The 25669-nt window shown below is 33.9% G+C and overlaps 1 protein-coding gene across 1 annotated transcript in view; it reads right to left on the minus strand.

The window, feature by feature from the left end:
- The window catches only part of LOC105363049 (EGF like, fibronectin type III and laminin G domains protein pikachurin), an 88815-nt gene that overhangs the window by 4851 nt on the left and 58295 nt on the right, over nt 1-25669 (minus strand). Inside the window, exons 4-7 of the mRNA XM_011500620.1 lie at nt 10785-10971; nt 8121-8260; nt 2923-3146; nt 7-189 (exon numbers count right to left, since the gene is read on the minus strand). Coding sequence (XP_011498922.1) covers nt 7-189; nt 2923-3146; nt 8121-8260; nt 10785-10971 — 734 coding nt within the window. The remainder of the gene's footprint in view (nt 1-6; nt 190-2922; nt 3147-8120; nt 8261-10784; nt 10972-25669) is intronic.

A 25669-nucleotide genomic window follows, 5' to 3' on the forward strand; every position in this document is an offset into this window, starting at 1 on the left:
TTGGGCGAGTAGATGTCCGATGTGGGGGCGCCACCGATGTAGAGATTCAGCGGCAACGAGAGCTGGGTGAATGCCCCGGGTGCGAGGATCTCGCGTTCTGGCTCGTTCTCCACCTCGAGAGAGGCCAGTCGACCGGTCCGTGATACCCGCACCTCGATCCATTCGCCCAGTCGTACGGGCCTTTTGCTCCTGAAAACAGTTATCGCTTGGTGTATTGCTTTGTTGAGTGGCTTTAGCGCTTGATTATACAATTTCTTTATCATCGTTTGGCGCGAATGGTGATTCTGAATTACCGAGAGCGGATTCTTTGAGTATAGATGAATGACTCTGATGGGTTTTTTAAATTTCACGAAACGCAATGTATGCATCCTTAACGATGAGTATTTTCTACCCCCCTCCCCCTCCCCCTACCCCTACCCCTACCCCTACCCTGTCCCCCACCATCAACATACTTTTATTTCTTTTTTTTAAACTGAGCCCTTCTTTTTTTTTAATTTTTGTAAATTCTATTTGTTATTGTAAATTGTATCGACGGTATAATATCGTTGTGAATTTATTATAAGCTTATAGCTGCATATTTCCGGCAAATAACAAAGCATTTCGTCACCGATCTTAACAGATTTTTTATCAAGGATTTCAATGATTGAGAATGGCAGAAGAGCTTAATGTTGACATTACTTTATTGGTTAGACTGATTAGATGGAAAGCCGAGTAAAAAATGTAAAAAAGTGTCGATAGCCTTGAAGTGGGTCGAGTCCGTTGGACTTATCGATGATCTATAAAAGTGGTATCTAAGGCGCCAAATGAATGCGACTGTGCCAATTTGAAAATATTAGCTTAGCGACCCTCGGCCCCGCCACTCAATCGGCCACTAAAGGTAGCATAAAGCTCGCGAGATCGGAATCAGCGTTGCCTTAACAACATAATTTGTAAATGTCGATGGCACGAAATTCACGGACTAACACGCCCCCTGCCAATCATCATCTACTTGCGAGCGATCGATCCCCTATTAGGCGTGCGCTTAACGCCGTCAGCATTAACGAGAGCGATGACCGATACCCGCGCAATGTAATAAATAATGCCTTCGTCGATTCTTTCGCTACGATTTGCCTGACGCTCCACTATTACGCAATTCGATCGAGCTTAATTGGAGCTGCTCGTAGCTACTCTGACTGTCGTTATTACGACGCATTAACTTTATCAGTGGACGACGAATAATGGCGATCAATCGTAGCTTTTCAATTAGCGGGGAGGGGGGCGGGGGTGGTGGTGGTGGTGGTGGTGGTGGTGGAGGTGGAGGGGGGGGGGCACGGTGTCGCGCTTATCTCACGACGGTACTTCATTTTCGCGAACAAGCGCTTTTACGTAATCGAGGAGCCGCGCCAGTTTAAAAACAATTTCGCTCAAAATCTCGTATTTTCACTAGCCGTTAAGGAGGAGCACCGGACTTTAATCGACACGCTTTCCCTCTACATTGCCTTTAGGTCTTCAGATCTTTAGGTATGGATTCTTCTCGGCAATCTTCCTACGAGGGCTTTCGAAACTTCGATATTATTCTGTTTTCCTATGTATTATTAACTTTCTTTTTTTGAGTGTCATTTTCTGATATTTCTCGAACGGAGCGAATCAAAAAAGTTTCCTTCTCAACTTCAAGTGTAGTTTTAAAGGGGAATGTGTGAAAGTATTCTACTTCGTATACTTTCTGAGAGCTTATTTCCAGAGTAATATCAGAAAAATTCTCGGAGAATTTTCCCATTAGAGGGAGCATTTAAAAGAATACCAGTTTAATTTTGAAAATGATGTGGCTGTAAATTAAGCGCGCAAGATTTTGTATACAAAATTTTATCTTTATCGATTTTTCTTGCAACTAATTGTTTGAAAATTGCAAAAATAATAAAAGAGACCCGGAGATTTGCGGTTTCCTACCTCAAGGCAGACGTTTGGTTATTTCCGACTTTTTATACTTAATCGATATGCATAATTGCCGTCCATCCTATTGCTAATATAAATTTCGGTATTTTACAGTTTTGTTTAAGCTTAACTTTTATGTGTGTAAATGTTTTAAATGCTACTAATTCGATTACAATTGTAACGAGCTTTAATGCACTTATATTTGAAATACAATTAAAATGACTATTATAATTGTCATATTTATTTATATTATTTTACACAATTTACACAGTTTACACAAAACACAATAAGTTTTGTTTGCAAAAGCATAGCCAGTTTACTTTAAAAGTATTTCCATGTTCTTATCCAAAGTATCCAAATGACCTTATCGTGTCGCTACGTAGTAATTTATTTATTGTTACTTCAATAATTATGTAGTATTTTATTGTTTAGTACATCCAGTTATAAAAAAATATCCGCCCAGTGTATGCTCTTTTGATCTAATGTTTCGTCGTTGCCGTTTAACCGTTTCGTTTCATAATTACTTACGCGGATAAGAATTCGTAAAAATAAGTGCAGACTCTCAAGTTGATTTGGTCGGCGGTGGTTTTCCGAGATGGCCGACATTATCAGACATCAATCAAAATGCCAATTAGACACACAAATTTCGAGTCTACGATATAATTGATTTTTATACAAAGCTATGGCGGTATCTCAAACTTTGAACTTGAAAGCTGTTGCTTTCATTGCTGAATAAAGAATTTTCGTCTGTTTTTTTTTTTTTTTTTTTTTTTTTTTTAAAGGGTTACTAGCTTATAAAGTAGGCGAATAACGTGTACAATTAAAACTCATTAGTTACTTATGTCTACAATGGCGACACCCGTAATTTATCTAAATTCTTTAAAGAGCTCATCCAAAAACATTGCGACCGGCCTCGCGGGATCCACGTAAAAGCTACGTCCATTAAAAATTGCATCTATCATCTGAAATAAAAATAAATAACGACCCGAGTTACTCGGTCGGATTACTTACCTTAAAGTCGCGCATCCGGTTCCCAAGTCGAACGTAAACTGCACATGGCCTTCGGTCAGGTAGAGGGCAATAAAATCGCCAGTTGCGTCGCTGTGATGGCCGTTATAAAGTATGACACCGTCGGGGCTCGTCGGCTTCAACGTCACCGACAATTCCAGCCACGACAGCGATGTTTCCGCCAATCCGGCGTACCTTAGGTACGAGGAGCCGTTGAACGATGGTACCTGAGAGGCGTGGGTTACGCATAAGTGTCTTACATAACGTATTGGTCGCTATTTGCCTAACTTCACGCAATGCGCAATTTAAGTGCTAATGCAAGATGTGATTGGACGGGACGTTTTTTTAAAAATCATCTGTACGTTATATTCATTTTTACCCTCTATAGAATTTAAATTTGTATACTACAATCAATGGGTCGAGGCTGAGGTTGATGTGGCGAACGCATTGTACTTATTCTGGCTCCGATGCTTACCGATATTCCGGAATAATGGAACACCGAGAAGCAGCTTAGCCGTTTCTAAGCTAACCGAAGATTTGGCCAATGGGATCGCTATTTCACGAGGTTTGGAAAATGCTTACGACACGGGGCCATAAAATTTCTTACAAACTTTTATTCTAGTGCTTTCTTCTATTGTAAATTGCGATTGGCCATTTAAACTATCTTCATATACCATCCTAACGGGAAGCTGAATGTTTAAAGATTATAAGTCACTTACACGTGAAATGGACTTTCCTTTCTTAAACAATTTAAAGTAATATCAAATATTAAAGCAATATTATTAAATGTTGGGCCAGTTTTATCAATGACAAACTATTATGCATAAATACGTTTTTAATGTTCAATCACGTTTTAATTTATATAACTACGCTTATATAAACGCGTAATGTCCATTAATGAAGAGCTTACACACCCACACCCACGCATGTACTCACGCACGTACGCCCGTGAAAGCGTACGGTCATTAATTTTAATGCAACAGACAATGCAATTAATTTTAATTCCGTAATATCCAATAAATTAGTCTTTCAAATGCTGCCTAAAACTCTTTCTCGTTTAAATTACAAGTGGGCACGCATTAACAATTTAATGTAAAATATTAAGATTTAACTATAAACTAAATTAGTAAGTACTAGTTTAACGTTTGTACTCATTATACGCACTTCGGACTATTCGATATTTACCGATCAACATTCGCAAGCTCTTTTTAATGACGACACAGTGCCCCTAAAATATTTATATACTCCTTGACTGTCATTCGCATTCGAAAGCCAAACGATGCATCGGGTGATGTACCACGTCATCCTACGGAAACTGCATATGTAAATTGTCATAAGGAAGATATGCGTGGGTGGGTGTCGCGTTTAATTGGCCCGCTACTTTTAACGTTCAAAATGAATACGTACACCTCGCAAAAACGGCCCCGCATAACTCCCGCAATATGCGCAATTGCCTCGCATTGATTAATGCCAGCCTCCGGACAATCGATTTGCTTGCGCGCAAGCTGTAGAAGACCTTTTGTCATGCTAGGAAAAACCGAGTCTGCGGATGACGTGATGCAGGAGCGACTGCGAGAGCTTTTTGACGTTTGAGTAGCACTTGGTGGACGCAAGCGGCTGTCGTTATTCTTTTCCTGCTTTGCCTAAGTGTACTTGGATATTATACCGCGCGATTATGAAGGGGTTTTGTGCGCGCGCGCGCGCGCGCGTGTGTGTGTGTGTGTGTGTGCGTGTGCGTGCTTTCCAGAGATTGAATTTAGTATTTGTATTGTTGGTAAACAGATGCAGTGTATGAAGCCGGATACTTACTTTACATAATATAAGTAAATTAAATGTATTTATTAAGGTCTAAACTGAAATGAAATAAAGCGACGGAGTTTTCCAAGAGCTTAAGAGGATCGTCTAGGTAGCGCGAGAAAATTTGATATTTTATATTTGCATTTTCTTACTGGAATGAACTTCAAAGTATATTTCAAGCCTTGGTTTATGTAAAAATGTCTAAAACTGCCTAAGCCCAAATGTTTTAAATGGAGTAACTTACTAGACAAATGTACGAAAACTTTATCTGCTTTTATTTTTAAGCTTTTTGAAACTGACATAAGAGATAATGCGCAGAAATAAAAGTGTTGTAATGCATATACTTGAAGTACATTTAAGATACGGTTATTCTTGCCTTACATTCTGAACAGATTTCGACTGTTTAAAGTCGGCAATTCTATCTTTTCGCTTTCTCATGTTTCTAAAAGTCTATATGTTACATACGCTGTTACAATCAAATACACACACACACACACACACACACACACAAAAATATTTTATATTTCAGTTAGTGGAAAATAAAAACAATATATAAATCCTTAGAATCGTGGTTATTACAAATTTATCACAGTTACTACATTAGTTCAGTATTTGTTTTATTTTTTTTCTAAAAATTCCTAAATTAATAGAAAATTTATCAAAATGTAAATCGCATATAATCGAGAGTTAATGCAGTAAATTTTGACATTTGAGTGGTATATCAATAAATATTTTTAGTACATTAAATTGTTGTGGAATTGAGATAATGAAATATCAATGCTTGTTACAAAATTTGACGAAATTACTTTTATATATATATATATATATATATATATATATATATATATATATATACATATACATTAGCATTTGTTCTATATTATTACTCTATTATTCAATAAATATTAAGTCTGTATTTAGATATGTATTTAATTGTAAAATGTATATTAAAGTGCATACATTATGATACGAAATAACAAATTCGTCATCAATTTAAAAGAAAAGCTTCTAATTAAATGTAATGTGATCGACGAAAATATTATTGACTTGCTAAATACTTTGCTATATTAATTTATTTAACAAGGTCATACTTAAATTACAAGTTAAAACACGTGAAGCACATAATCATAAAAACAACAAGCTGAATAAATGGAATGATTAATAAATGTTAAGATATTTTTTAGAATTTATGTGTAAAGTAAAATGCTATGTGAGTTGAAATTAAATTTTCATAAATTATTGACGAATAGTAGTCATTTTATTTTCATTTCGTTAAAACAAAACAAAGAAGATGAAACGAATAAAAAAATTTCACTTCCATAATGGAAGAAGAACTGATTGTAAAGAAATTGATTAACGTATAACAAAAATACATAAACGTTATGTTTTATAAAATTGACAATGCGATTCATACGTCAATTATGCATTTATACAGAATTTATTTTTGCATTTATTTAAGAACTTATATTTTTTTACGTATTTAAAAAATTTATATATATTATATAATGCAAATTGTTTGCTTTTGGTTTTAAAAACAATATCGATGTATACCGTATTGATTGTTAGGTTGCTGATAATGTTGGCTTAATCAAGTGTTTCGTCACTTTGACGAATAACTCGATTCGTTATTCGAAATTCGTTTCTTTTGGCAGTGGAAATTTTTAATTTTTCAATTATTTTCACAGTTTACTAAATATTTTGATAAAATATTCCACATTAAGTAATTTATACAGCTTGCGTGAAACGTTTAACAATATGAGAAATTTTTGCTCTTTTGAATTAAATATTTTTATTACATAGTTACGGAGAAAACTAACACTTACCTGAATAATAATGAATGTCGAGAAGTCGTATAAACTTATGTAATTTTAACGTTTAAATTTTAAAAGTTTTTTGCGCCTTGTGTAAGGGGATGAATCGTCGTGTGCCGAGTTAGTTTTATTTTCCTTATTAAAGTGCACTTAAAATAGTAAACAATTTTACTCTACTCTATATTTAAGTTCCAAAAAGAAGAAAGAGCGATGATAATAATCGAGGCTAAAACATAATTGTCTAACGTATACGGAATGAATTTAACGAAGCGGGCCATTTCTTCCAACAAATTTCGAAATTTCGATAGTCCCATACGTTATTAATCACATACACAACAAAAATTGTAATTCCAGGTGCGACGACGACCTCGGCCGGTAATTATTTTTCATTTTGCCAGATGTAAAGCGATTATTTATCCCCGTGAACACGACTCAAGATCTCCATAAAGTTTCCTTGCACGGCTATTCGCATTTATTCCCCGCGCGAGATAAATGACAATAGCATTGAATTTTAAGCAGACACGAGGGCTTACATAAGACATGCATTTAAGGCTAAAAGCAATGGATTCGACGGAGCAGGGGGCACACTTTGAGCACTTAGTGCAAGCTCCCGACGCGTCGTGACGCCGACATCGTTTCATTAGACGGCACTTATAATTGAGCTTCTTATCACCATCCTAAAACGCATCCGGACGCTCGGCACTACGACAATTATTGACTTTTCTAATGGATTAGTGTTGGGAGAAATCTTGGAGGCACGCCCGCAATCCAAATTAATTGCTTATGCAGATGATGCCTGCCATTTCCGTTTATAAATAAAATAATGCGGCCGATAATTATTCGGGATCTTTACGTGCCCGGGACGGATGGTTGTAATCCGTCTATCTCAATGCAAAATCTCTGTACACATGGGGAATGTAGTTTTAGTCGTCGGGGATATGAATTTCATTTCTAGAAATGAGAAGAGCGATGCACCGCGTAGATTAATTTATCAAGGCATTCTTATTTTACCGAGTTAATATTTTTCATGAAGATATATCGGAATTAAAAAAAGTACCACGCCTTCACTTTAATTACAAGGACATTTATTTGACAAATTTAATGACTCGGTCGAGGTTTTGAAGTTGAGCTTTATTTCTACGAGTGATAGCATTACTCATTGTCGAGATAAAAAAAAAAATCGCGCGATTCTGACACTTTGGAATTTCAATTGCGATTTCCATGATTAAAGTGATAACGGGAAATATCATATTTTACCCCCCCCCCCCCCCGCTAATGGACATCGTCTTCCTATGTCATTTATTAGCGTTACTTAATAAATTGCAATCTCTTCAATAGTCACGTTAATCTAAGTTTCATTTTCCAATCATTAACGAAAATTCAATAAGGCGACAGGCGCTTATTAATTAATATTTTTCTACCCGACTACATCGTATCGGACAGAATAAAAGCTCGGCTAATAAATGGAATTGAAAATTAATCATCGATCGCCATAAAAAAATTTATCTCTATCGCGTAATCTTAAAAATCTCCAAAACCTCGTCGAGTCGAAAAATTAGTCGACGGAAGTCGGGGCAGCAGAGTCACGTTTACCTGGAGGTCCACCCTCGTCTCGCAGAGGTCACCGGTGTAGCCGAGGGGACAGAGACAGACGGCGGTGTCACCGCCGGTTGTCAGGCACTTGCCGCCATGTTCGCACGGCACCTTGCTGCATCTATCCGCCGTGCACTTTTCTGAAAACAGAATGCAGAATGTGCGATACCGATTAAAAAGTCAACTGGGAGGATATTTGCAGTGGCGCTTTATCTTCCGTGTTCATAGCGCTCGTATGTATCTCATAGCGTGTGTAGGGTACTTTACCGCCCTTCGGTCCCATGTTATATAATATGGTCCAGGGCAAGCCCGTACGTCCTTTCGAAAGATAGACTGGCAGATTATTTATGCATATTGTTCGTGCAGAACCTGGCCAAATCGTGCATGCCTGGGGCAGCGAACGCGTATCAAAGTAAAGTATCGTTAACGCGCAAATTCCATGAGTCAAACATCGAAGGTACGTAAAAACCTGACGAAAAAGATTAAAATGATGGGTAACATTGGATTGGGGAGGGTGGGTAAGTAAATGGAAGAATAGTGTCGTGGAGAAAAAACAAGACATTCGATACTTTGAAAGCGTTACGGACACAAATAGAAAAAGCTAGTGTTCACTTTTTCTTTAGTGCTGCCAGCTTCGCTTTTCATTCGTCCTTTATTGTTCTCCTTCTCGTGTAATCACTTCGCACTTATAACTATGACGAAGAGCTTTTTTTTTTGTAGTCTTTATTATGTTCGCTTCCCGTTCTATTTTTCCGTTTTCGCGTTCTTTTTTTCACTCAATGAGGAGAATCGAGGGGCGGAGGGGAGCGGCAGCGATGTGTATTTAGTACGTTCGTTCCTGTTGCAAAGTCAAGTGCTCAATTTTCCGCTTCTATTTTTTCATGCACTATAACTATTGGCCTCGTACCTTTTAAATGACTGTGCGAAATCCATACGATATTACTCCCAAGAGAATATATGTCGTGTCTCTTAATGCGATTCACTTTGTTCGGACGTAAAGTACCGTGATTTTGCATCTCACGACTACACGTTCTTCATTACGATTTATATTATTCTTTAAAAGTTATGCATCGATGCGTCTAATTTTAGAAATAGCCAACTATTATTTTTCAGTATTATTAATAATAATGAATAACGGTTTATCTTAAGACGTTTTACAATATTTACAAAAAATTTCATTTCCAACTAATGTTCTCGATTTCAATAATAATAATAATAATAATAATAATAATAATAATAATAATAATAATAATAATAATAATAATAATAATAATAATATCAATAATAATAATAATAATTATTATAACAATAACGTGGAAGTGAGTTTTTGCAATGTGTCTTGTTTTCATTTATACATTTACAATTGAGTTTATCTCTTCGAGTAAAATTTAAGTTGCTAGTGTTCAATAAATTTAGGTGATTATTGGTAAATTTGATGCTACTGCCCATAAGTTTATACACTCGATTCAGTTTTATAATTGAGAAATTTCATCTTTTATTATTATTTTCTTTTTTCGATCATTATTAGATGGCTTATATTTATTATTACATTTCTACAGTAAATTGGATATTATCAAGAATCAACTTCACGCAGAAATATTTCTTAAGTATTTAAGCGGTTTATTTATTTACAATGCATACAATAGTTTAAATTTAAATGTATAACCTTATCTAGGATAGTATTACTGCCAATAAATAAATAACTTAGTAAGGCATCGATAAATTGTATATGGATTGTTTTTTACTTTATTTTTTTTTTTACCGAGTTTCGATATTTGAATTTTCAAAGATGTAAATAATGATTTTCATTTAATAATATATTTCATTACGTTAAGTAAATAGGTTGTCTAGAATTGTTAATAATCACATTATAGATTGGTTTAGTATTAAACATTAGAATCCAGAAAGTAGTCATCCTGTGCATTTATGAATAAAGATTAAAGAAATTATTCTTGGGTCGGTAAGTCAATTATTCTTACAAATCAATATATTGTCATCTATTTCGTAATAAAATACGTATTTTTTTTGTTGACTGTTACGTGAAATTCATTATTCTTATGCTGGATAGGAAGACATGTATTTTCTCATTTAAATACGTTAATTTAAATATCTAATAACTTTATAGAAATATCGATTAATACACTATAAGATCTTAGTAGAAACTTAAAAAATTGTACGCTCGAATAATTTATGTCGTGAATTTATAATTTCATAATAATTCATGCATCTGTCTAATGAAAATTTACTACCTTTACGCAAACGATGAAAATATTAACTGCCATTATGAAAAGCACAGTTTACTCAATAATGTAAATACGGAGCTTCTTTATAAAGTGAATGTTGATCGTTGCTTATCAGCTTAATTGAAAAACTAATTTCATATGGTGAAGCGATCCATTATCCAATCCATTTTTTTACCGTTCGAATGCCCGACTACACATAGAAATCGCTCGAATCTACAAGAGTACGATAACCGAGATCTCTCAACATCAGACTTCTCAAGTGAACGCTCATGGTCGTCGACGGTGGGCGGGGTGTGGGGTCGGGATGAGGAGCCGGAGGGTAGCAGCGCGAGATAGTCGCCGTTGTCAAACAGAGAGTTCGCAAAAGGATTCTACAAGGAGGTGGGTAAGCGTCGTGGAGAGCCATTGGTCCCGTACTCACCGACGTCGAAGCCGTTGAGCGCATCGCCCTGGGGCGCCAGGGGGAAACGATAGCGTTGTTCGTTGATCTCGAGGTTACGGACGCAGCCCCAGAAGCCGTTGCGTACGGGCAGACGCTCGAGTCCGCTGGTGTTGCCGGGGCCGCCGACGAACAGCGGCTCTCGGAACGTGATCCTGGAGAAGAGGCCCTGGAACGGTATTAGTACGTTATATATATAAATAGGCTAAGGTCGTTTCGTTTATGTTTGGGATAATCACCGTAGAGTTGGGATTATGGGTAAAATTCGTGATTTTGCAAAAGTTTTTGGTTGGAAATATTGCGCTTGGCTTTAACCATTTTTCTTTTGTACTTGGGGCATATAAGGCGCTCGTATTTAAGAAAGCACTATACTATCAGGTCCGACGATGAGAATAGCTCCGTTGAAACTATCTAACGAGCTTGGAAAAGATTCAAAGTATTTAGCGAGATTCAGTCGATAAGAAGCGCATGTATTGAGAACTGATAATATATAATTAAGCAACATTCGGAGATAAATACATTTTGCTTTTTGCCTTGCTCATAATGTATTTTGCAACATAATGTTTAACGCCCAAGTGTTGGAGATAAAGGCATATTATACAAAGGCATTATAATGACACTAAACGTGTATTGTGTGGGGACCGACTTCAAGGAAATTAAAATAACAGGAGCATTTCCATTATCATTGATAGTTTGGCTGGGAATATGTCTGTAGCTACTTTGAAATTTCCGGATTTCAGTGCATCTCCTATGATAAATATACATATGAGTTGAAACGCAATAATTCCCTTTCAATAATATAAGCTTGATAAATCGCGCATAACTTATCATCGATCAATCGATATGATGAAGCAAAAGCGATCGTACGCAGGTTCTGTAAATATGGCTTTACATAATGATTTTTTTTTTTTCAGTTTTTAATTTAAAATATTAAGAAAAAGGAGCGAATTGATATTTACATAATTCCAATAAGTTGACATAATGCTTTCATTGTTTTAATAATTAGGCTTATCACTTTAATTGTAATTACAACTTAAAGCTATTATTTGTCGATCTATTGTAAGTAAATTAATAATATTCTTTATCCTCGATGTGAAATAGTAATTTTAATAATCAATTATTGTTGATCGAATCATCAAGGCATTTAATAATAATATTTTAGCGATTGTTTTAAAAAAAAACAAATTATCATTTCTATAGTAAAGTATCAACAATTTCTTTGTATAATGACTTTTACACAGCTCCATTCCATGAAAACTATATACATAAAAATTCATTAGCTTTTTTCTTATTAAAAAAAAGTTGCGGAACATAGAGTATAATGTTATATATAAAAATGACGATCTTTTAATAAAGTTTCATTAATAAAATTTCATTAATAAATATCTGCTTTAAAATCGTGTAATCGAAATACCCTAAATAATAATCGGCTGCAGATGGCTAAAAATCATTAATCGAATTGTAATATTAAAAAGCCCTAATAATATCATATAGTGCAGCGATTACATATGAAGCGGAGATCAAAAGTATGGAATATCGGAAATATTAATATTGCCGGTAGATAAGTGTGTAAAATATATATTATTTTTCCAGACGATTGTCGCGGTTGGTTACCGATAGAGAATACCAATAGCACAATACCAATATCAATGGTATCGATAAGAATGATATCGAGAATGACGTAATCACGCGAGCTGCGCATCGGAACGACAGTGTACCCGGTATGGCGGCCCAATATGCGTTTCACTGCAATTATAAAAATTGTGATAACGCTCACGCTAACCGCTTGGCAAGAATAACACTTTTTTCTTTCTATTTCTTCTTATTGGACTTTAAACCACATTATTTAAACGATTGATTATCGTAGCATCGCCATCGTTAAACAACTATTAATAAAAGTTATTATTCATCAACGCGTCTACCGTGTATCCTTCGAATAGCAAAAAAAAAAAAAAAAAAAAAAAAAAAAAAAAAAAAAAAAAAAAAAAAAAGCACTCCACGCGTAATACGCGTTATCTCGTATGAAAAACTTGCGAGTCACGCGAGCATGAAGAAACAATAAATAAATAACGGGAGGTAAGAGCGCCTAAAGTGGATCCAAGCATTGCCAAGCCGATCATTAGGAGGGCAAATTTACGGGATCCGTGGAAATTCGATCGCTAATGCCATAGTCGCGCATTAGAGTCTCTACTTATCGATTTCTTAGCGAACGTATCTAACGAGGAAAGAAGAATCGAGGAGTGCCTCCTAAATGCTTGGGGGTTCGGAATTAATGGGCTGTTTTCGCGTTCTACCATAGGCATCCTTTCCCTTCACCTCTTTGCTTTCGTTTTATATTCCCCCTCCCTCCCTCCAGCCCCTCCATTACCAAAGTCGTCACTCACTCACCCCCATCCCGTCTCCTTGTTTTAATTATAGAAATTTTGGAGGAGTGCCTAACAAGGCGTAAGCTAATAACTATAATAATAATCATGACCATAATAATTAGTTACTGTGTTTCGTGGGGGATGGAGGGGTGGGAGGGTCACGACTCGCGCTGTCTTTGATGAGGCCAATAAAAGCACGTGAACTTAATGAAACTTAATTGTTGTTGGCACAGCCATCGATTTTTTGCTTTCTTTTATTCTCATTGACTTTGTGGAATATTTTCATAAAATTTGTTGCATGACTCGACTTTTTCAAACAAACATAATTAAACTTTCGTGCGTTGCTAAAATTTATAATTTATAGTCCTCATATCGGTAGTTGTCAGTCGATGGATCAGCGATGGATTTAACAATTGGCAACTGGTAAAATTCGACCTTCGTACATTTTAATAAGCGAGGATTCTTATTTTCGGATTTTTAATAAATTTTTTTTATCCCCATCTTACGTTCAAGTTATATAGACGCTGAAAAAGTATACAATAACGAATTTGAAAGTCATTAAAGTTAAGCAACTGGCTTTAATTAGAATATCTAGCTGATCAAAGATATTATAAGCGAATGGCAATTTTGGTTACTCAAATTGTATATAAATATATATAAAGAAAAAATCTATTTAATTTTTAACTTAATGACATAAGATTAATATATCTGCCGATTAAGCGAAAGAAATTACGTATTAATACGATGGCTGTATTTTTCGCTAACCAATCGCTACTTTTTTTCGAAAATATTTTTGAAACTATTTGGCGCTGTAATTATAAATATTATTAAGATTGTCTATTTAAATTTAACGTTTATTACTTCACCATCTCTATCCATTCGTTTTGTCTCTCTTTGTTTTATCTCTATCCATTGCGTTTGATGAAAATGACATACTTGTTAATCACTTAGCTGGAAAAGCAACATTCTATATTCATTCTGAACATAATGCCTGACTTGCCATTTACATAATAGTATGTTTCGTTTTAAAGTTCCTCGTACTATAAGATGTTATTGCATGCGGAACACGAGCATGAAGTAATTTCAAAACTCGTTAACCTACAACATTCCCGCGATCACGACTGCACCGATCCAACTTTTTTCACCATCACATGGATAGCCGAAATTACGATACCCATCGAACAAGGCATGGGGACAACGAACAGGGGGAGGAGGGCGGCAAATATTGGCCAATGCGTGGGATGCCAATCTCGCCTCACCATTTTCTTTGATTATACGGCGAAAAAATTTCGAATGCCAATCGATATTGGCAATATCTCGCGGGGACGGCTGTATGGCTTCGTTCTATGTGGAAGCTGCACAGGTGCGTTTACAAGGGGTTCTGGTCGGCAGTGTGGCAGTGGATGCCAAAACCGAGACTAATGCCCCCCCCCCTCCTCCTCCCCAGATTGATTAATTCCTGATTAATGAGCTTTTTGTGGCAGCCTTATTGTCAATACGGAATGCGATTCTTCACCCGATTACGAACTATTGGACTTTCAATAGGCTGCGTCGTTCGGTATTATTTACATGAAGAACGAGCTTGTTTTTGTTTGCGATATAGGGGCGCGACAAGTATTGTATATTTCCACAGATTCGGAATTTAGCGTCGATATATTTGTAACGATACTCAGGCTTTTGCAAAGTTTTAATTGTTTTTCAGAGGAATTATTAGTGAGTTAAGATTAATGAGAATTATAACAATTAATAATGAAGCGTTTTCGCGGTTATATATACACACACACACACACACACAAAAAAACACACACACACACACACACACACACACACACACACACACACATATAGATATCCAAACACTCGGCTACGCATTTGTTTTATTTTAATCGAATACTACTTTACGGTCTTATTACAAGGACGTATATTTTTTTAAAGTAAACTACGTAATGGTATTCAAAAAGTAGTCAGTATGTCGTAAAACGTCCTCAAAGTTATAAAATATCTAATTATTACTTTACGGAGGCTAAATATACCACTTCTCTTTTCCATAAGGAGTTTAGTTCTTTTATTAAATTATTTAGACTAGAAGTCGTAACATTTTTACTTCAAAACTTGCTGCGCTAAGGAAATATTAAAAAATATTTTATTAGCGTATGAAAGATTAATTTAACTAATTGCTAAATTCGCCCGCCGTTGTAACGAGCTGTAATTATTCTTATAATTTGTTCAAGTTCGCTGCTAAAGTATTACTTTCCTACTGCTTGCACCGGATGTACTACTATTCCTTCTGTGCCATTGAACTTTTTAAGCCTGCCTGTAATAAATGCTTCGTTGCAAAAGAAAACAAACTTGAATTTATGCAAAAGACCACTATAATAGTCCGGCATAGTAAATAAACTAATAAATTGTATCCACAATACTACCGTACTTTGGCACATACTTCACGAGAAATTAAAATATCAAAAGATGTTTTTAATGTTCCGATTGCTTTTGCGCTTGCCTCTAGTTTCTTTCCTTTTTTCTATTTTTTCTTTTCTTTTTTCTATTTTTTCTTTTCTTTTTTACCTAATCGAACGATGTGTATATAGTACTGGCTGGAAAATTACTAGGTTTTCCATAATAAATTCCACATTCGAGCACACAAAGGTTTGGCGTTAAAAAGCAATGCAAATAGTTGCCTTCCTTGCCCTTGCGCCGCCGAGTGTCCACAAGTCCGAATTTAATTGACATCGATTGAAAAAAGCGCCACCGTTGGTTTGAACTTTCGTTTTCGTAGTCGAAGCGACTTGCCCCTTCGAGAAATATGGCATCGGTCAAATTTATTTAAGCTGCGTGCCGCCAGCCGCACTATCGATTGGAAATTTGCCGAATAACGTTGGAAGAGTCGGAAAAACATCATCCACGATCATTTCGATGGCTTTACAGTTACGACTAAACTGAGCTGTCCCATATGGATTTTAACATTTTCCAGTACAAAAACGAATATCACGGCCGATGAAATTTCTTTTTTATCCATTTATTTCGAATGGTTTTTATTTTTTTAATGTTTGCATGCAAATTCAGCGAGAAGTATGGGCAGGAGGGGGAAGGCACATTCGACTGGTTGGCTACACGTTCTATACGGCGGGAAATATTTTGATTTTTCAGGATTGCGTTGATAGAGAAGAATATAGGTACCTCATATTCTTTCATAGGATCAAATTAGCGTTTACGTTAAAGAAATATTAAGCATATAACAATAAGATAATTTTATTATAACGGAACCTTATAAAGAATTTTTTTTTTTAAACTTCATGGTACACTTATTGTACGTATAGTAGCTACAGTTCTTGTTGATTAAAAAGATTCCATGAAATTGTTATTAACGAATTTATGTAGATTAATGTTTTTTTTTTTTTAAAGAAATATATAGCCCCATATACATTGTTTATGAGTTAAGTAAAATAGCTCAAAAATGTCTATTCTTTTCTTTCATTTCAATTTTCACAAATACCCACTGCTTTACCTGTATTATTATATACATTTATATATATATAATTATACACCAAATGAACGTATAATTTAAAGGAAAAAGTTAGAAATCAGGTAATATTATATAATAATTAAAAAAAAGTTAATTTTACATAGTTTCGTATGATTATTGAAAATAAATTTGACGATATATTGTATATATTATACAAATAATGCGGTTACTAAATTAAACGAAAATTAAAAAAAAAAAACAAAACTATCAATAATAATGAATACATTTATTTATAAAATTGGAGTCAATTACATCGACTTTCAGCTATTACGTATAAGTATACAACACTTAAATGTCATATAAATCATTCAAGTTGAAACGCAAAAATAGAATATTTATTTATGGATTATAAAATTATAATATATTAATAATTTAATTTGAATTGGTAATTTTTATCACTACGTATTTGTAGAGCAGGTCGGACAGGCTCAGAAAATTTGTATCGACTGATTCACATTAATTATTTGAACGATATTGTAAAATCAATTTTAATTTCATTAAATATTAAATATTTAAGCATTTTTGTAAAATATAAATAATATTAATAATGAAATTAGGTACTTGGAAAGTATTATGCTTTACATTGGGTCGTTTTTATCTATTTTCAAATAGTAAACTTCAAATTGTCGACAGAATTTATATCTCTAATATGTCTTTTATAATAACCAGATTATCTCTGTGCTATAACATTTTATAGAAAATCAGACTAATTAACATTTATTTTTTAATAAAAATGTAAGAAATTGGTTAACACGAATATTGTTAGGATTCATGTAAGCTTATGTAAGTCTCATTCGCTAAGTTATAATAAGAAAATTTCACTTGCAAGGATATTGTTTCAAATTAAATTTCAAGGATTTCATCAGTTTCTTTATGAAATTTTAATTCAATGATAAAATTTTAAAATATATCTCTCATGATTGATACATCTAGAAATACGTGTGACTATTTTTAAAGCTTTCTATATTTAAATTTGGCAAATGAATTTATTCCATATTCTATAAATTTATATAAATTCAATAGGTAAATTTACGCGAATCATATGGTTCATTATATAATTTGAATCTTGAAGTGAAAAACAAGGAATAGTACATAAAGGCGGCGTTTTCATAGCAAAATATAGAACGTGAATACAAACATAAATGGCAGGGTTGAAAATAGTGAGAGGAGGCCGCACATGCATATGATAAGGATCGAGAATTTTCCTTATTATGTATAACGTCTGTATCTGCAGATAAAAATCGCATTGAACGTTACCACTGCGGAACAGATAGTTACGTGCACCTAACTTCAATGTTTGTGCGCACGCGCTTGCTCGGCTCGCGAACCTCTTTTTAAAAAATGCTTTTTTAATTAATAAAAAAGAACCAATGTATATATAGAGGTGAATTTTGTTGATTCGCCATCAAATATATAAGAGACTGTGGAGAATAACCTTAATAAACAATATAATGAAATTAAAACGGTATCATCAACTTTAATTATTACGTATGAAGTAATCTTAAGATTTTCATTTCGAAAGCGATTGCAGAATTTCAAATTGGAAATATCGATTCCCTCGACTAACAAAACGTTTAAAATAAAATAATTTGTGCATACCACTGACTTCCTGTCCAACAAAATATAAATCTTTCATGCCACTTTGCTTCAATCGTATATATCTCTGCTTCCGTTTAAATTCCACGTATTCTCTGCGCATATCGTTCATCGACAACCATACGGGGAATAAAAGAAAATTCTGCGTATCTTGCACAATAATGCTTAGCAATAGCATAAACGCTTTTCCTGCTAAAATTTTGAGAAGAAGCATCGATATAAACGATCGAGGGAAATAATCCGACCGTATTAAAATCTAGGCAGGCTGCATCGGCCAGAACTCTAGAGCGACAGAGAGAGAGAGAGAGAGAGAGAGAGAGAGAGAGAGAGGGGAGGAGGGGAATTTACCCCCTGGTTCAGAAAGTCTCCTCCGTCTATCCCTTCCTCTCCAATGCACGCTTACTCCTCTATACGGGTTTGCTCTCATGCCCAGGACGCAATCGATATCTCGCAGGTACATGTACACTTGCAAGCACATACAACCACGTAGACACGTTAGCGTGGCCTGGGTCGCGTTGCTCACGGGCGCCGCTTTTTCTTCGTCGATAGGCAAATTGCTCGCGGAGGCTATGCAAGACAATGGGGCCGTATCCGGGGCATACGTCTGTGGGGCTTCTCTTCGAGGGCCCAACGCGATTAATCGAATCCTTCCACATTGTATTCGATTTTTATTGTAATTGGCTGCACAGTCGGAGGCTTCTTTGTTGCTCCTTCGTCCTCTACTTCCCATTCTTTTTTTTCTAATGAGACCTACGCTTTTCTCGATCGTAAATCTCAGCAGTGTTTTCATTTAGATTGTACTTGAGAAAGCTGAGAGCGAAGTTTGGAGAAAAGGATTTCCTATTTCCGTTGCACAGTTCGGTTTATATTTTTCAAGTTTTATCAGTTTTTAAGAGAAGAGGAGCAGTCTCGACGCCCATTTGATAATTTAAAACAATTTGATAGCAAGTGTTTGATAAAATTATCGATTGCTGAAAAATATGAGGACGATCAGCGAAGCAGTTTAGTTATTGGGAATAAAATTTTTTTATTTGTTTAAGTATTTGGAGAGCCGAGCGAGACAGTTGCGATTAATGATGATTATTGTCTTACCCGATGTTTCTCAATAATTTAAGTTTAATCTATTCGGATATATCATCGTGATGTAATAAACGTCTAATATTTGTTAGAGGCACAACTTGCTGGAACATTTCATAATTTATAGCTCGAGATTTTAGGTCCGGATGAAGTTATAAGACCACCGACAATGTAATGTAACCGCAAAACGTAAGTCTAACGACGTTTTACCATGTGTTGCTTAACGTAAACTTCCCCATTGACCAAACTATCTTATATTTTCTTCTTATATACATTCGTTAATTATATTTATTGTCTCTAACTTTTTAAATAAATTAATAAAGTCAATAAAAATAAAATACCACTATCCCGGGAAAGTTACGTAAATTCAATTATTTCATTTAATTTTTCCATTTATGTATAAATGGGTCATTCGTCATGTATAAGAGTTAATTAACTTTTTTAAAATATCGATAATATTTTTATGTTAATTATTTTGAAATAGCAATAATTTTTTTTTTTTTTTTTTAAATAATTTTTATACTTAACAGTTATGAAACATAGTTTTTCGTTAACAATCTTTGTAATAACAATGGTATTATATAAATGACGCAATCATTTAACATTAGAAAGAGATATTAATTTAGATCCTCAGCCATTCTCTATCCATATTCATCTATATTCTATATTCTATATTCTAAAGAAAATGAATTAACCAATCGAAAAAAGTTGTTATTAGTGAACGTAAGATAATTCTAGCGAATAAAATATTAATAGTCACTACTAGTCAATATAAAATATCGAGTGATATTAATATTGATGCTAATATGCTTCAAGTAATAGGAAATAATTTTTCTATCTAAATTAAAAAAGTACTACTTCAATTATTACGCACATTTATAATCAACATATAAGTGCATAAATAAAATCGCTCGTATCAATTGGCATACACAACGTTAATACATTAAATTTCAGAAGATCAAGTAATACTCAAAAAATTAATTTTTAATTGTATTCAAATAAAATAATGTACTTTTTAAATCATTAAGTGGAAAAATGAGTATTTACATAAATATATAATTCTTTATGTAATAAAATACTCCTATGAACTAAATAGTAACCAATCCAATAATGTTTAGCATTGTATTATATAATGTATTGCACTTAGAAGATACACTTAGCATTGCAATAAAAAAAAAAGTAAGGACGAATAATTCGAACGTTAATATTCTTTAGTATTTTATGAAGAAGTATTTTATCAAAGAAAATGAAGATAGTTAAAGACGTTATTGTGAGTTATTTTTAGTATATGTCAATACCTGATTAGTTGACGAATTTTATTTACATCCATTATATTTGACATATTTGATAAAACGATGGAGAAACCTCGAGTTTGCCACGGACATGAATGAAATTGACTCGTACTACTGACGAACATAGCCTAATTTTTTAATATTTCAAGTCAAAAACTTGGATCAGAAGCTGCTTTGTATGCAACTGTTTCAGTACACTTAATTACTTAATATATTATCTTATTTTGGGACAATTTTATCAATGTGCTGAAAAATAAATCATCGAATGCGATAAAATAGAAGTCTTTTTACGTGCTTCGAGTACAATACACTCACAGAACTAATGAATTGTAGTTGCCCCATAGAGAGGAACAAACAGACAGAGAGAGAGAGAGAGAGAGAGAGAGAGAGAGAGAGAGAGAGAGATAGAGAGAGAGATATTTATTTTAAATACTTATCCTACAATTTATAAATATAAAATGAGAATTGTATAAATGGAATTTTGCTTATTTATGATATAATTCTACCTGATGAGTTTGCCATTATTTCCCAACTTCTGCATTAATTCGCATATATTTGACTTTAGAAATTATGTTAGAACTAATAATAATGTTATGAAATAATTTAATATGTTTATTTGTTTTATAAAACTAGCACAAGTACATATCTAATGGGCCACGTAAGCTTAAAATTTCTATACACCAACGTACTTTACGTAAGTTTCATATTATTGAGAAGAAAATAAAATGTCTTATTTCAAACTTCAATTGGTATTTCTATTCAAAACATTCTCAGCTTCTATAAGCTAATTAAGCTGGAAGTTGGTAAGATTGTAGGATCAGTCAAAGGCCACTTTAAGCTTATTCAAGACCGAAACTCTGATATAGCTATGGTTAACAAAAAGGTCTGCCGACCGTCTTGAGAAGAGCGCATACGTTCTTTGAATTGATTTGCTAATATTATTTTCCCTAAGAAGAGTGGCAGTAGTCGTGTATGGGGTTTTTTTCGAAGCCGATGAGAATAGGGAAATTTCAGAAAAGGAGACCTTTTTACGAGTACTTGGTTTATGATCTGTTAATCCTTTCTTGACGTAGAAAAATAATAGCGAGAGATTTGCTTCCATTATATTGAATTGGTCAAGGCGATAACGCCGTAGTATCCTTATTTATTTTCTTAGAGAATACGAGGTTAAGCCAATCTATTGTTAATAACAAATTTTTGATTTTACGACAACAAGGTGCGTTGCTACAATCATGAATCAGCTCTTTATCCTTCCTCATCTTTCTCTCTCTCTCTCTCTCTCTCTCTCTCTCTCTCTCTCTCGTGCTTGTTCAGAGTCCAAATAACGTCGATACGTATTGAGTCATAATTTATTTGGTAATGAACAAGTATGTACGCAGTGAGCGTAATATAACGTGGGGTGGGCGTTTGGGTTCGTCAGGCGCATGTCAAATTTAATTGATTGAAATGAAATTTAGACGTTTACTAACTTTGTATAGCCAAAGTCATTGACATATATAAAAGTAAATTAATATATCATTATAATGTGCAATAAATAATAATGAGATTCATATCGAGAGAGAAACTTTATGATGAAAATTTGGATTTTCTATGAAAAAACTGAGCATTGGTTTTTTTCGCTATATTTTATGAAATCTTTAATCAGTGTAGAAGAATGTTGAAATATGAAAAATAGTTATAGAAAAATTAGGTTTGAATGGAGGAAAAATGGTAGACGTATTAGAATCTCCGAAATTGTTCTAATTAAGAATGTGCTTCAACACATTCCTGTAAAGTTATGAGTTATGACCGAATGTGTTGTGTGTTGAAAGCTCAAAACTATATATTTACATACACAGAACAGAGCCCCATATGAGTATTTAAATATTATCGTTAACTAGATATTTGTATTACACGTATGAATTTTCTTAAAATTATAAACTACAATATAAATTTTAGCTACAGATGCAACTAAAATATAGAAAAATCGATTTTTAAAACCTTAGGTGATTAAATTCATTTCAATTAATGAATAGTTAAAAGTGTATTATTAATAAATTTTTTTTATAAGACATTATATTTATATGACTGTGTATTTATTATGAATCTAATTCATTTTATATCGGCGCGTGTAAGCGCATAAACTTATTTACAAATAATTCAATATTATAGAAAACTTGGAATGTTAGAAAATAGTAAGGGAACGAGAAAGATATACAACATTCAAGTAAAAGTTATGCCCATAGTTAAAGTACGAGAAAGAGATATATAGATAGATAGATAGATAGATAGATAGATAGATAGATAGATAGATAGATAGAGAGAGAGAGAGAGAGAGAATGAGAGAGACAGAACGTGAGCAAATGTTAAATGAGCATAATATAGTAATAGAGTGTCTACCGACGAAAGTTAACACCGACGATAAGACCGACACGTACATATATACAATCGACAAGACTCCAATGTTCTTGTGCAGGGCTGTATATTTCGAAGGTTAAGTGTTCGTATAAGATAATACTATATTTTCACTTGGAACAATAAATTCTTACAGACCTTAGTTGAATCTCACATATTTCTCTAAAGAGCTTCTTTTTTTATCCTCGCTTTTGTAATTTAAGTTGCGGATTAGTTTTCACGAACAATAAGGGCCGCCTAATCAAAATCGTGCTGACTTTTATTTCCATGTAATAAGTATATTTTATTACTTCTTTACAAGCCATATAATTTCCATGCGTTAAAGTTATGATCAGTTTCCTGAAAGGTCTAGAATATTAGTTGTCTCTATAATTTACATCATTCCTTTTCACAAATTCACGTGCCGCTTTCATCCCTTTGCCCGAAGCTTAGCCCCATATGATCAGCAAAAGTCTTGTCCACTGGAGTTACAGGGCCTTCGTTTTACGATCTCGACCTCTTCAATAACGTATCTTCTTTATTCGTCTCTTTATTTCTTCCACTCTCGCACTACGTGCAATGTACATTTCCGTACGAAATTGCTCGAACTGCTGGTATGTATAGAACGAGTATGAGTGAACCGAGGTAAGTTAATTCGGACCACGTCAAATTTTTTGCCATATAAATTTTGTAGCTTTCGATGCTTATTCCATCCGCATTCTTCATCTATATCGACGAATAGTCATGATTAAAGGATACTTTTTATTTATATAAGCTATTATATATTTTCTTCAATTAATGATATGCGTTTGGATGTAAGCTATAAAAAGTTTTGTTTTTAATGAGAATACATTGACACTGCAGTGAACGTAGTCATTTTACATATCGGATGATGTAAGCAACGTATACTTATAATTATTTTGAATTTTTTTTAACGAAAGACAATTCTATTCATTAAAAATTTCAATATTTGTCAATATATTTTCTATTTTTCGCTCTTTTTATGAAAGAATGTTTGAGTATTACATAATGCATATTGTTTAGTGTTCTAATGGCATATTTATAGAGTTTATATGGAGATCTCCAAGGTCTATCCAATCATAATAGTTTAATTAGCGTTAGTATTTTGACAAATGAAAACTTTCTTAATTGCTTATTTCGATTCACTATTTACTTTCGCTAATTTTGCCCAATTTACTGTATACGTTACACAAAGTTCTTCCTTTCTCTATTATACTTTAGCAAATTTACTCGACTCATTTTACTTCTTATTAAAAATATGTAAGAAACTGATAATTAGAGAGTTGATTTTACATAAGCAAAACAATGATCTTATTACATAGCGCACCTTATCTTTCATTTACTTACATCTACACACTAAATAAAATAAAACTTCAGTGAATTTATTCGTACGAAAAGAAGAAAAAAACTAGAAATTAAATAATTATGACGTATTAATTTTTCCTCGTATCGATGTAGAAAAAGTACGGCCCATCAATCTCCATTTTAAATCGCCCTATTATTTGCACGAAAATGAATTCGATGTTATAAAGGATGTTATATCAAAATATTTTTCGCTTATTTAAGAATTTATTTCAATTCGTAAGATCACAAGCTGGTAGAAATAATAATAAAAAGTACTTTTTTTTACGAGATTTTTATCCGCATTCGTGTGATGGGCGAGAACATGGAAAGTATAGAAGAAAATAATAGAGATTTTGAAGATACGAAACCATTTAATATTTATGTACCGATGAATAAGAATAGAATTCTCTTACAGACAGCTTATGTCAATTTTAAATACATGATTTTAAATCAAAATTTAATAATTTAAATTGCCATAATAATCGATATATGATACTGTGCATCAAGTACAAAAGTCATTTAGTGTATGGTATCACATATTAGACAAGGCTATGATGAGAATCTATCGGCAAACGGATGTTATCGACAAGAGGAGAATATAGATTACGGAGTTGCAGCCCCGTGTCTCGTTCTTAATCTTTATGATCAGATCAGATTCAGGTAATCAAATAGAAATTAATTCTAATTATAATAAGGCTTCGTGAATAATTTAACTATGATAAAGAAGAGGAGTCGAAAAAACAATTAAAGATATTATCTTATTGAAAAATAGTAAGCCAATGTGATCAACTTATAATGTATTTGGCATCTAAGCAATGACAGAACTAAAATTCACGGGAAGGTTAATAAATAGCGAAAAAAAAAAAAAAAATATATATATATATATATATAGTCGGTAATGTACTTCGGTTGAATTGGCAATTGTAGAAAATGGGCTTTCCTGGAGAAAAGAAGCTGAAAGGAAATTGAGGATGCGCGGCGATCGAGATTGACAGTACGACAGCCATTGCCTTATTGATAGTGTGCGCCATAGATCTCGATCGCTCTCGCCGCGCTGATCGCTCACCGCGTTATCGATAGTACTCGCTCGTACCGCTTACGTGAATTGTAATATTAGTTACTGGCATGGAGTGGCCGGAGGCAGTACATTGCCAGCGTAAACATATAGATGAATATGTTATAGCTGTATATTTATCAGGGACTGATTAATATTACAAAGGCGATATATGCTGGGCTTAACGTCATAGGTTTATCCAAGACATTAGCCTATGGATT

The sequence above is a fragment of the Ceratosolen solmsi genome, unplaced genomic scaffold (genome assembly GCF_000503995.2).
Source record: "Ceratosolen solmsi marchali unplaced genomic scaffold, CerSol_1.0 scaffold56, whole genome shotgun sequence".
NCBI classification, from domain to species: Eukaryota; Metazoa; Arthropoda; class Insecta; order Hymenoptera; family Agaonidae; genus Ceratosolen; species Ceratosolen solmsi.